Source organism: Xenopus tropicalis, chromosome 3, assembly GCF_000004195.4.
Source record: "Xenopus tropicalis strain Nigerian chromosome 3, UCB_Xtro_10.0, whole genome shotgun sequence".
Taxonomy (NCBI): domain Eukaryota; kingdom Metazoa; phylum Chordata; class Amphibia; order Anura; family Pipidae; genus Xenopus; species Xenopus tropicalis.
Window position 1 is genome coordinate 39,887,767 of NC_030679.2, and position 13,269 is coordinate 39,901,035.

Here is a 13,269-nt window from a genome sequence, read left to right on the forward strand (position 1 = left end):
CTAGGCCGTCTTTTCCCCTTTATATCATTATATCGTGGGTAAGAGCAGGTCAACCCAATGCAATAATATAAGACAGATATTTTTTGGGCATTACTTTACAGCTTATGTCCTGTTTTATACAGGTATTCTCTACTGAAATATTGATACTAGAGCTCATTAGGTATGGTGGCATCACAACACTAGAGTCATTATTAGGATTGGATGCTCCTTATTTATCCTTTTAAGGTCAGTGGGGAATTCTCTGTTCAATAATTCCTTTTTTACTGGCACAAAGGAAAAGCAGATATGTGATGCCTTTTATGTCCAGCTGTGCACAGCTGCTTCTTTTTGTGTATTAGGCATGTACACAAACAAATAAAGTGCTATGGGGAGGGGAATATGTACAGAAAGAGGGGAGATTTTACAATCAAAACAGTGGTTCTCAAATGAGCTTGGGGCAACCCACTAGTGCTGTTTCCATCTGTCCAGTCCTTAAAAAGAGTCTGCAAATATGGACTTGTTTCCACTTCTAATTTAATTCTAAGTAGACAGCAGGCATTGTAGGCAGCTAAACAACATTAAAGGCACAGTATAGACCCTTTTTAACACCAGCTCATTGAATAGCACTTGTGTTTAACATACTCTTTGCCTATTGTTTTTATTAAGAAATATCTTTTTTTTTTTTTTTTTTTCTGAAATTAAATAAGAATATGAAGCCAGTTTCACTTTAGTACTTTCTTTACTGTCATTTTTGGTCCCAAAGAACTTCAAAAGCAGAGGCAGTGGCAACTGCTTTCCTACCGAAGGCAATGTAAATTGCCGGTAGGAACAAGTGTCGCTTTGGCTTTCTGAAGTTGCCTTGCAGTGAAACTTCAGGCGACTTAGTTTAGTCGCTACCACTAGAGGAGATTAATCACAGGGTGACATCTCATGTGTTATTGCCCTAAAGTCTGCTGCTTAGATATTAGGGAGGTTTGTTTGTTTAAAAGGCAGTGGGAACTCTGAACTAATTGCTCTGTTTATAAGGGCAGTGGCAGATTATTCGTTGCGCGACAAATCTCCATTGTGGTGGGTGACTAATCTCCCTGCAATGCCATCCTGCAACTAGGCAGAATGTCATTTTAGCAAAGTCCTATACTGTATATTGTGATTATTTTTAGCAGTGGGATTTTTAGGTGTGTACTGTCCTTTTAAGGTATATGTTTAAGCCCAATTCCTAAGTTTCTTATAACAGTTATGTTGTGCCCCCCCCCTCCTTGTCTAGTAGGATCTACTCTAGTGGAGAGTTGTATACACCTTGTTCATTTGATGCCCAGTGCCAGATGTCCCTTTTATGTCTTTATGTGGGCAGTTAGTTAAAACCCATATGCTGGGATCTGTTTCTACTTGGAGAGAAAAGTGTGAAATTCTTTAGGGTGGCTTCAGAAGGTGCTTGGGGCATGTTCTGATGTATCCTTGATATATATTGATGATTGGGTCCATAGGTGGAACTTTACATGACAATTACAAATAAAAAAAAGGGTTATGGTTACCAGCAAGCTCTAGTTAATGATCTGTAACCAGTGTGTTTTTCATTTTTGACTTTTGTTTTTGTCTCTTGAGTAGTCTTTTGGCATTTCTGTACTGTAGTGCAGCATGGTGCATCAGTGCTACGTAAACATTTATACATGTTATAAACTAGGGATGCACCAAACCCACCCTGATGGATTGTTCTGAATCCTAATTAGGAATTAACCCCGCACACGGCAAAACCCCCCTAAAATGTAACCCTTTCTGAATGTTAATTAGCATATGTTAATTTATGCTAATTAACATCAGGTTCGGCCGGGGCTATTGATTCAGCCGAAACCGAATCCATCAAAAGCTGGATTCGGCCCAAATCCCGAACCAAATCCAGGATTCTGTGCATCCCTATTCGGCAACAGTTTTTAAATTGCCAAAAATATCCGCCCTACGCCACATCTGCCATCAGCCTGAACGAACAGTTTTTATTTGCCATCACTATGGATTTAATTTAGTTATGAAGTATAAAGTGTTGTTTTATTACAGAGAAAAAGCTTATACATTCAAAATAGAGAGTGGTTTGGGAACTATAGAAAATGTCAGTCCTGTTTTTCAGAGCTTTCTGGCTTACTGGTTTCTAGACAATAGAACCATAGCTGTATTTAGAATGAAAAGCCAGGTTGGTTAGCATTGTGTACAGTATTGGTTCCTACTAACTTATTTTTAAACATTTAACAATACCTCATACTGTTTTGTAGGCACATATAACAGTAGTAGGGAAGTAGTGCCCTTGCCTAATTAGAAATGTTTCCAGTATGTAAGCCATGAATGGTGCAAAACATGAATATTGCAGGAAGCAGTTTTCTTGCTTTATTAGGAAAGCACTACTTCTCTCCCAGCAGTACAAGTATCAGCACGCTTATAATTTAACCATTTTATCAAATATAGGTCCGATCGGACTTCTTTGACTTGTTATCCAGCCTTCATTTAGACGGACAGTCTCGATGGAGCAAAATCAAGGACAAGATAGAGAATGATCTCCGTTACAAAGCAGTGGAAAGTTCAGCGGCAAGAGAAGAGCTCTTTAAACTGTATATAGAAAAGATTGTAAAGGTATGTTAGGTTATCATGTAAATAGCTGTTCATCCCATTTTTAACAAAATAATCCTTCATAAATGTTTTTTCCTATTTATTACAGCCAGTATGTATGCCATTTTATGTGGACATTAAAACAGCATGGTTTTATATTTATTCACCTGGGTTTTGAGGTTTGTTGAGACTCAGCCTTGTCAGGTTGTACCTGACAGAATTGACAAGTTGTGCCTGATGGTCTTATTTAATCCTTTAATACCAGTCTGGATTTTTGGACTTTTTCATGAAAATAAGTATCTTCCATTTTATTCTAAATACCAGAATTTAGATACAGAAAAGGAGAAAGAGCTGGAAAGACAAGCTCGCATTGAGGCAAGTTTACGTGAAAGAGAGCGGGAAGTGCAGAAAGCTCGCTCAGAGCAAACCAAGGAAATTGACAGAGAACGAGAACAGCACAAGCGAGAAGAAGCAATCCAGAATTTTAAAGCCCTTTTGTCGGATATGGTAATGGCTTGTTAGTTATTTGATCACTCTGCACTGATTGGTGGGTGCATTTCATGGGAATTCATTTTTGGCATTTGATTGTTTTTTAGGTGCGGTCATCTGATGTTTCATGGTCTGATACAAGAAGGACATTGAGGAAAGACCACAGATGGGAATCTGGTTCCTTGCTGGAAAGGGAAGAGAAGGAGAAACTTTTTAGTGAACACATTGAGGCGCTTACTAAAAAGAAACGAGAACAGTTTAGACAGCTGTTGGATGAAACATGTGCTGTAAGTCGTACTGATAAAATGTGTGCATTATTTTCCTGTATCAGGGAAACAGATCCCACAGAACTGTGGCTGTTGCAGATCCTTAGATTTTTTTTTCTTGCTGCAAGCTAAGGATCATAAAATTGCAGTGTGTCTTAGTTCTTCTGTAGTTTTACTGATTTGTTGTGTTTACCCGAGTCCTAGCATGGCAGTTTAAGGGCCACTGTCATCCCTTTCCAGATCCTTCCGTTGACAGAGTATTGCTTCCCCCCATCCAAAAAGTGTGATACCTTACTATGTGTAGACTTCATGTGCCCTGTTTCTACGACATGCCCATCTGCAGAAATCTCTTAATACTATACAGTATGTTATTGTGGTTTCTAAGTGAAATAAATATACGGCAGTATATAACTAATACACCTGAGGGTGTTATTAAACTGATTATTTACTGTGTGTAAAATGATGTGTTTTAGATTACTTTAACATCCACTTGGAAAGAGGTTAAGAAGATTATAAAGGATGATCCACGCTGCATTAAATTTTCTTCAAGTGACCGGGTAAGGGTTCCCTCTCTAACTTTCATTTCTTTCTTGCATTATGTTTTTCCCCAGTTTGTTTGGCTTCCATTTATTTCGTTTTTTTTTTATTATAAACAATAGCAGGGTTATCTTTTATTCAGTGTGCTTAACATTCCTCATCTGGTTATTCCCCTTTACAAAACAGTGTAAGGGATATGTTTATTTGCTTACCTACCTAGAAGTATTACTTATTCCAATTATTCCAATTAGAAACAAACGTTGGACTGAGTAAACATTTTTTTATTTTCACTTGATCTTGTGTACAAATTCCTGCAAGTGCTGTCACTACCTGTGAAAATGTCTATTACAGTACTGCACTGGCACCCAGGTATTATCTTGTGCTGATGTTGTGCTGCTTACCGGCTGTTTACCCCCAAATCCACCGTAAGGGATTTGGCTGAATCCTGAAATTAATCCTAATTAGCATATGCTAATTAGGATTTGGAAGGGTTAAAACATCTTTCACTTCCGTGTTAACATGACAAAAAGTCATGTGATTTTTTTGGATTTGTTTCGGCCAGGACCATGGATTTGGCCAAATACTGAACCGAATCCTGGATATGCAAGATTACACGTAGGGAGGACAAGTAGTATAATAAATACAATAAATAATAATAAATAATACTCCGATAAAATGCCATAGGTGTGGTATGAGACACAGTAGAAGGGAGGTCCCTGCCCCGTAGAGCTTACAATCTAAGTGATTGGGTAACATACAGGCACAATTGGAAGGCAAGAGTGCACAAGCTATGGGAATTTGCTCTTAAGCACAGGACTAGACAAAATGTTTTAGTGCTCCATAAGTTAAAATCTGTGTTTTTCCCTATGGAAGAATTCATGGATAGAGTTCCAAAAGTAAGTGGCAGTGAGTTAGAAAGGTTTGAGACCAGAGAGCAGTGGGTGTGGATGGTAAAAAAAAAACAGGCTCAACCAGGAGATGACCAGGAATGCACAGGGAGACCAGTAAAGAAATTCAGTGAGGAGCAGAGGAGTGAAGGGCTTTGAATGTAAGCAGATGGTTTGTGTAAGCTATCCTTTGCTTAATGGGCAGCCATGCCAAAGATATCACTTGGGGCTGAGCAGGTTCCCTCTCAGGAGAGAGCAGGAGGATCCTGGCAGCAGAGTTTAAGATTGATTGCAGGGGAGAGAGGTGGGAGTCTGGGAGGCCGGTTAGTAGGAGATTGCAGTAATCTAAATGGGATTGGGGGGAACAAAATTGCACACAAGACATTCCCAAATCCATGCCAATTCCTGAGTCAGCACTACATCTAGGGGGTTTATTTTTTAACAAATATCAGAAGTGATGTGGCCAATCTAATTGCTGATTGGTTGCTGATGTTTGTCTCCAGTATTAATAAATACGCCCCTTAGAGAACAGTGTAGTACCTAGCTGAGTATTACAACTGAGATAAATGCAGACCTACAGCTGAATAGGGACAAAATAATTTCAGTTAATCTGATTTTGGTACATAGGTGCAGTTCTGAGAGGAAATGGTGACAGTGGTACCATGTGCAATAATCACGTACGAATGTAGTTCTGGTTTCCTGTTATGGTTCCAAGCTTATGTGAGTGTTTTAGCTTATACCCAAGTGCTATGGTTAGGTCTGCTGAGCGGATAGTTGCAGTAATTATGGAAGATCAGAGACCCTCTGTGATTGCCTTTTCTCAATTACAGCCTAGTATTTCCATATGTATACTGTCATAGGGGCCACAGTTGAAGCTGCCATGTTGACTTGTTCTACACTCCATACATTTTGCTTGTAACATTTGATTTCATGTTTCTTTTAACAGAAAAAACAAAGGGAGTTTGAGGAATATATTAGAGATAAACACATCACTGCTAAAGCAGACTTTAGAACTCTACTGAAGGAAACAAAATTCATTACATACAGGTTGGTTATCAAGTTCTCTTTTTTTTTTTTCCTGAGTGTACTCTTAATTGAGAATGGATCTGTTAATTTGATATGCTTATTATTTGTCTAAAAATAGACTTAACATTTTTTGTCTTTATTTGAAGATCGAAGAAATTTCTACAGGAATCCGACCAACACTTGAAGGATGTAGAGAAAATTTTGCAAAATGACAAACGATACCTAGTACTTGACTGCATTCCTGAGGAGAGACGGAAGCTCATTATGTCTTATGTAGACGACCTGGACAGACGCGGACCGCCCCCACCCCCCACAGCCTCAGAACCTGCGAGAAGATCCACCAAGTGATGAAGTATTTTAATCAGACGGGTATCCCTTCATTCATACCGACTGCATGAGCCACCGGGGAGATTTTTCTTTTAATCGTCAGTGTCACTTTACTACAAGCAACCACAGAAGCTGCTTTTCTGAACAGAGAACTTGTATCTGTGCAACACTCTGCAACAGCAATCTGGTGTCTGCGAAACCAAGGTATCAGGTTTTTTTCCACCAATGTTCTCCTTACGTCTTGTCACAACTTTGTCCTAGATTTTCATGTACAGACTGATAGCAGCTCCTTCACCTACAGTCAAAAATGGTTTACTGTCATCCTTCAACAAATGCCTTGTCATTTTCACGGTTGAGCCATGAAAGAGTAAAAAAAAAAAAATGGGATGTACAAAGAATGAATTTGCTAAGCATTTCCAACAGCAGGGTGGGCGAGCAGCACCTTGTTCCCCCGACGTAGTCAGACATAACTTTAGTCACAAGCCTAATTTGAAACCACTTCTGAATGCTAATTGGGCTTTGCTCCAGAACGTGTCGGTTAGTACAGATGGTAGAATGAGGCCTTCGTCTGTTGGTACCGCACAGCCCGGGTATCAAATTCTGTAAAAATGTTTTATTTTTTTTCTTCCGCAGTCTTTTGTTAAACCATTAAGTGATCTTCATTTTTTTTTTTTTTTTTTTGGTTCTGATTTTGGAATTGAGGGGGAATTATCCTTCAGGGTAGTTCGTGTAAAACTGTATGCTCCATTTTGAATGTTAAACTTGTGTTTCTAAAGTTTAATTTTGAAATGTTGGATTTGTTCAGTTTATGTAATTGAACTACAATAAATCTTTTTATACATACATGAAATTGTACTTTGTTTTTTCTATAATATGAAGTAGTAATTTAGGATTTTATTGCATTAAAAAATATGGCATTTATGGACCCAGCTTTGTACTGAAATGTTATTTCTGGAAGGGCATTTGTTCCATGCACAGATTTGGTTAGACAGTAGATAATTAGGCCATGGGAGCTTCTATGAACTCTGTGTGGCAGTTTTAATAGTGAGTCGGGCAGTCTGCTCTGATGCCATTTTCAGCATACTCCGGTCAGCCTGAAAATATGATCATCTTGGCACATGGATGGGACATCAGCAGATCCTGAATTATTCACAGCTGTAGGATTAGTACTATTTAGCCACCCATATAGTAGCCATGTCAGACAGTATCTAGATATTCTGCCTACGGGGCCAGCTGTCAGTTGCATAACACTAGGCCCATACATATTCGCATAAATGTCAGTACAACTAGGACATTGATGTTTCTACACAAATATGATATGTTCTGGGATACAGAGGTGTCATGGGGATGCCACACTTTATTTATGTGCTAAATGATACCCAAGAAGTATACAAGTAAATACGGCTTCTTTACCTTTTTATTGGGGGAACCAAATTAAGGATGACACTCGGCTTCCTGATCCAAATTAGTGTAGAATTAATTGTACACCTTATGTAATTATCACTGAAGATCCACCCAAGGAAACACAAATATGGGTCCTGATCCATAGGTTAAGAATTACTACAATAAAGTTTTATATGATCTTTCCTACCCTGGCGTTAGAAAGCACCACAGTACACCAATGACACTTTATAACAAAATGCTCATGTCCACATACTTATAGGGCAAACGTAAACTTGTTCATGCAATCTACAGAAATGCCAGTGGCTAAATTCTTCATTTCCGAAACCTGGGAAATGAGGAGACATGCTCTGTGTCCCTGAGTGATTACTTTTGCCATGCAATGCAGGTTTATGTGGATACCTGTGCTGGACATAATAAAAATGTCCAGATTTGCTCCCATCAGTACAGACCTGCAGAACGGAGCTGCCTCGATTTAAGGCCTGCCTGGGTATGGCTTAATGGAGGGGGTACTCTGTAGTAGACAGTATAGTGTGAGGGGTTATTTAAATACAGTACAGGTATTATCCAGAATGCTTTGGTCCTGGTCTTATCTGGTAAGGGATCTTTCCTTAATTTGGATCTTCGAAAATGTTATAAAAATATTAATGTAAAATCAGCCATGCTGAATGCAAGCAGAGCCACGGTAAGCCTTGGAAATGAACAGGGAAACATCACACATTAGTCACAGTGACAAACCCACTTTATTGAGACTGTAAGTAGCGACTAATTATACTACAGGGGAGAGAAAATGATAAAAACAACATTGCATATAAATATTTCATAGGTGCCTGTCAGTGAACCTTTGTTATATGCACAAGCATAAACATTACAGCCACATAAGTGTGTGTATATACAGTATATATAATACATACACACACACAACCTGTTATCCAGAATGCTCGGGACCTGGTATTTTCTGGATGAGGGATCTTTCCGTAATTTGGATCTCCATACCTTTATGTCTACTAAATAATTTAAACAAATAAACCCACTAGAATTGGTTTGCTAGTAAGGATTCGTTATATCTTAGTTGGGTTTAAGTACAAAGTACTGTTTTATTATTACAGAGAAAAAGGAAATATATTTTACAGATTTGAATTATTCTATTAAGTCTATGAGAGATGGCCTTCCCATACTTCAGAGCTTTCTGTGCCAGCATTTATATACATTGCAGTCATTGGCACATGGTACAGTTTGACTCTATTGCACATGTGTGAATAAAAATCTGCGCTAGGGGAGACTGGAATGAGATGGGAAATGCTGGCGCAGCTATCGGACAGTTTCCCCATGGGCCGGTGCCATTAATAATGCCACTATTACAGTCAACTCAAATAAGTGTAAGATATTCCCCCTTATGCACATCACTGCATAAAGCAATATTATATCCCTGTATATTCATATGGCTTGTGTATATCCAGCTATTGGCAGTGACTCAACCTCTGTCCCATCCAATCCGTGTGCGGGTGCCTAAAGTATAGGGTGACAAAGCTATTCATTATTGGTCCAATACATTGCCTGCTGCTTCAGGCCCAGTTGGTTTCCTAAAACCTCTGGGCCTTGTTTTTAACCTAGCACAGAGAGGGGAAACAAACACCACAAAATGAATGCACTGGTGTATTTGCCTCAGAGACCCTGCTATAGTTTATATAAATACCCTGCTGTGGAGCCATTGGGGCAGCCATTAAAGCTGGAGAAAAGGCACAGGTTACATAGCAGATAACCCTTGTAGAATAAAATGGGGCTTTCTCTCTTACATTATACTGTAATTCCTTTTATACACTTTCATATTTTGCTGTTACTGTTCCTTTAATGGAGCTTAAAGGTGTGGTTTACCTTTAGGTTAACATTTAATATGTTATAGAATGGCCTAGTAGCACCTTTTCAATTGGTCTTCATTATTTTTGTTATAGATTTTGAATTATTTGCCTCCTTTCAGGCTTTTTGCTGAGCCAGCCCCAAAAAAACGATTTCTACAGTCTTATTGTCATTGTTACTTATTATCTTTCTATTTAGGCTTTCATCTATTTATATTCCTGTTTCTTATTTAAACCTGGATGCTAGGTTAAATTGGACCTTAGCAACCAAACAACCATCGGAAAATTGTCTCAGAATCGCATTCTCTAAGTCAACTTCTCCTTTAATATGAATACATTTTCTGCATGTATATGAATTTTCCCATGCATTCCCACACACGGTACCATAACCTGACCATTGGGTCATTGGTCTGTCTTCTTCATGGTAAGGGGCATGAAATGGATGAATAACAGAGACTACACAGAAGCTGCACTGTATGTTGGTGCCCCATGCTGCCCGCAGGAAGGGTGTGTATATATATATATATATATAGCACAAAAGAAATAAATGCCGCACTCACAGGACTTACTGGAAAAATAAAGAAAGCTTTTATTGTGAACGCACGTCAATCTAACGTTTCGGCCGTATCCACAGCCTTTCTCAAAGTGAATACAATTGTTGCAAACCCTCTCTTAAACCCAAATTGGCGCCAAAAAGTAGCTGATGACGTCACACCCAGTGCCCCCAATCGCCCCCTACCAATATTGTTTGTAAAAACCACCACAAACATGTACAATAAACTTAAATTGAATTAAAAATCACTAACGAATTCAATTTAAATCTTTTTAATTCAATTTAAGTTTATTGTACATGTTTGTGGTGGTTTTTACAAACAATATTGGTAGGGGGCGATTGGGGGCACTGGGTGTGACGTCATCAGCTACTTTTTGGCGCCAATTTGGGTTTAAGAGAGGGTTTGCAACAATTGTATTCACTTTGAGAAAGGCTGTGGATACGGCCGAAACGTTAGATTGACGTGCGTTCACAATAAAAGCTTTCTTTATTTTTCCAGTAAGTCCTGTGAGTGCGGCATTTATTTCTTTTGTGCTATAACATTTTTTTACTGCACCCAGGCATACTTTTGTTTGGATCTGACGAGAGTGCCTGCTGCCTACCAGTGTTTTTATATATATATATATATATATATATATATATAGTGAATAAGTAATGGACCTTCATTTATTTTAAATTGATATAAATTTTATTTGAAATGATTTTACCTGAAGCATTTTCTCTGTATAATCAGCAGCTTCATATAAGACTGGGCAGAAAATACACATATAAAACATCCATGTGTTTAACAAATACAATTTAATATGCAGAGTTGAACTTTTAACAATGAAACTGTTGAAAGTCACCCCATACAGCACATAGTACACAGGAGGGGGGTTTAGTGGGTGCTGCAGTGTCTTATAGAGGGTCTTATACTGTATGCAGCTTCCCAGCAGCAACAATAGGGGTTAGAAGAATATACTCACATGAGGGCAACTTGACTTATGGAAGTGCCTTCTTACATCTGATTGTACATGGGAATAACACTTTCTATTGAAACTGAATTCATTTAGGCTTTCCAATCTAGAACTGATATACAACCGGTAACTGGAAAGTCCAGAATTTCCCTCTACATTTCCCTATACCCCATATATTATATCACATAAAGTCATTTAGATTATCAAAATAGAAACAAGCATGTCAGCAAGCTGAATACAAGCAAATACAACATATAATGGAATGCCAGTCATGCTCAGTTGGCAGAGCTTGGGTTTCCAGACCCGACTGGCTGCTCCTCTTGGTGCTCCCAGGGAACAGGGTCGTTGTCTTGGTCAGTCAAGTGGGTTTCTCTCTCATGCCAAAACTGCTCTACATCTGGCAGGACTTGGTTGTCTTTACTTTCCTGGCTTCCGAAGTTTTGCTGGGAACAAGACTGCTCCTCAACGGCGCTAGTGTTGGGCTGGGGCGAGGGAGGACTCTCTGGGGGAATATCACAGTGCCCAGCTGCCTTATCTTGAATGCCATGTGCTACCATTGATTTCCTGGATGCCAAATGTTTCCAGACATCCTTAAAACTTTCTTTGAACTCATCCGACATGACCAGAAAGATCAGAGGGTTTATAGAAGAGAGGGAAAACATAAGGATCTGAGCCAAGACCTTAAAAGCTTGGGGTGGAGATGGACCACTTGGGGACTGGTGCCAAAGCCAGAGCCATGATACCCACTCAGGGAGCCACATGATGGCAAAGGTTATAGTGACACTCATCAGCATTATAGTAAGTCTCCGCGATCTTATCTGGTTCCTTAGGTTTTGGGTTTTGGTGCCTCTGCGCCGGCATTGCCCATAAGCTCTCCAGAAATAGAAGGAAGCCAGAGTAAAAGGGACGCAGTAGACAATAAAAGGATAAAACTTTACAAAGATTGCCATCATCTCCTGGGCGTGTGGGGGTATATCCATGATGCAGGCAGGGGAACCATCGACTTGTTTGCTACTGGTGAAGAGCCACTCAGGCAGAGGCAGGAGGGCAGAGAGCAGCCAGGTGGATAAGAGGACCGCACACACAGTCTGTTGCTTGATATTCACTTGCTTGGCAGGGTTACTGGCATACATAAAGCAGGCTTTGGCCACAGAGGCGATGGTCATACTTTTTGAGGACATACAGGCGTGGGTGAACCAGTCGGCCGTCTTGCAAACTAGCCAGCCGAAACTCAAGCTGGTCCTGGTGTAGGCGGCCACTTTAAAGGGCACGGACAAGGTGAGGAGCAGCAGGTCGGACACACACAGGTTCAGGATGAGAGAATGGATGAGGGAAGGCTTGGCTCTCCTTGCATTGTGCAACAGAACTGCGATCACACACAAGTTCCCTGCGATTCCAGTCAAGCAGATGGCAACCAGGAAGGTGGGGATCACTAGGGACCACTCGGCCGAGTCCAGCGGCTGCAGCCCCCCGGCATAGAGAGGCGGCTTGGCCAGGGAGCTGTTGGTGGTGCTGAAGTTGCCTCCCACTTTATCCATAGTCCTTTCCTCAGGTGGGTAACCCCACAGCACAGGCAGAGCACTGAGGGGCTGCTGGGGAGGGCATTTAAGACTCTGGCAGAGGAATGTCCTTTTATGCACACACGTGTGACTGGCAGCTGCACGCCACAGCCTATTGGTCGCTTCTTATTAGCAAGTCTAATTATTAGGCTTCACCCCACGCCGAGCTGATTACTCACATACTGTGCCACACAGTGCCTTTAGCTTCCACTCACACACACTCATAGTAGCTTGCTTTATACTGGGGGTGGGGGATCCCAGTAACTCTCCTGCAGCCTGTAACTAACACGCCTGGGGGCAATAGCAATGTGCTGCTGCGTCTCTTTCTCATACATCCTTCTGTCTGTCTGTCCCTCTCTGTCACTATTGTGTGGCTAAATCACTGAAGCCTGTCTAGCTAGCTACCATCTGTATAAGCCATATGTCTGTCTATCATCTATCTATCATCTATCTATCATCCATCTATCTATCTATCTATCTATCTATCTATCAATCATCTATCTATGTATCTATTTATCTATCTATTATCTATCTATCTATCTATCTATCTATCTAACTATTTATCTATCTATGTATCTAACTATCTATCTATCTATTTATCTATCTATGTATCTAATTATCTATCTATCTATCTATCTATCTATCTTATCTATCATCTATCTATCTTTCTATCTATCTATCTATCTATCTATCTATCTATCGATCATATATCTATCTATCATATATCTATCTATCATCTATCTATTTATCTATCTATCTATCCATCTATGTATCTATTTATCTATCTAAGTATCTATCATCTATCTATCTATTATCTATCTATCTATCTATCATCTATCTA

At 39.8% G+C, this 13,269-nt stretch overlaps 2 protein-coding genes across 4 annotated transcripts in view; one reads left to right on the forward strand and one right to left on the reverse strand.

Moving 5' to 3' along the window:
• Positions 1 to 6,946, forward strand: part of tcerg1 (transcription elongation regulator 1) — a 29,138-nt gene extending 22,192 nt beyond the window's left edge. For all 3 annotated transcript variants that reach the window (XM_018092199.2, XM_002935268.5, XM_002935269.5), the window contains 6 exons: positions 2,431 to 2,595; positions 2,896 to 3,078; positions 3,168 to 3,347; positions 3,800 to 3,883; positions 5,697 to 5,797; positions 5,923 to 6,946. In XM_018092199.2, coding sequence (XP_017947688.1) covers positions 2,431 to 2,595; positions 2,896 to 3,078; positions 3,168 to 3,347; positions 3,800 to 3,883; positions 5,697 to 5,797; positions 5,923 to 6,124 — 915 coding nt within the window. In that variant the 3' untranslated portion in view covers positions 6,125 to 6,946. The remainder of the gene's footprint in view (positions 1 to 2,430; positions 2,596 to 2,895; positions 3,079 to 3,167; positions 3,348 to 3,799; positions 3,884 to 5,696; positions 5,798 to 5,922) is intronic.
• A 3,604-nt stretch (positions 6,947 to 10,550) lies between these two features.
• Positions 10,551 to 12,863, reverse strand: gpr151 (G protein-coupled receptor 151). Its single transcript, XM_002935277.5, has one exon. The coding sequence runs from the start codon at positions 12,405 to 12,407 to the stop codon at positions 11,145 to 11,147; it is 1,263 nt and encodes a 420-aa protein (XP_002935323.2). The 5' UTR covers positions 12,408 to 12,863; the 3' UTR covers positions 10,551 to 11,144.
• Positions 12,864 to 13,269: the final 406 nt, after the last annotated feature.

Coding starts and splice junctions, on each gene's coding strand:
- gpr151 (XM_002935277.5), bottom strand. CDS start 12,407: ATGGATAAAGTGGGAGGCAACTTCAGCACCACCAACAGCTCCCTGGCC.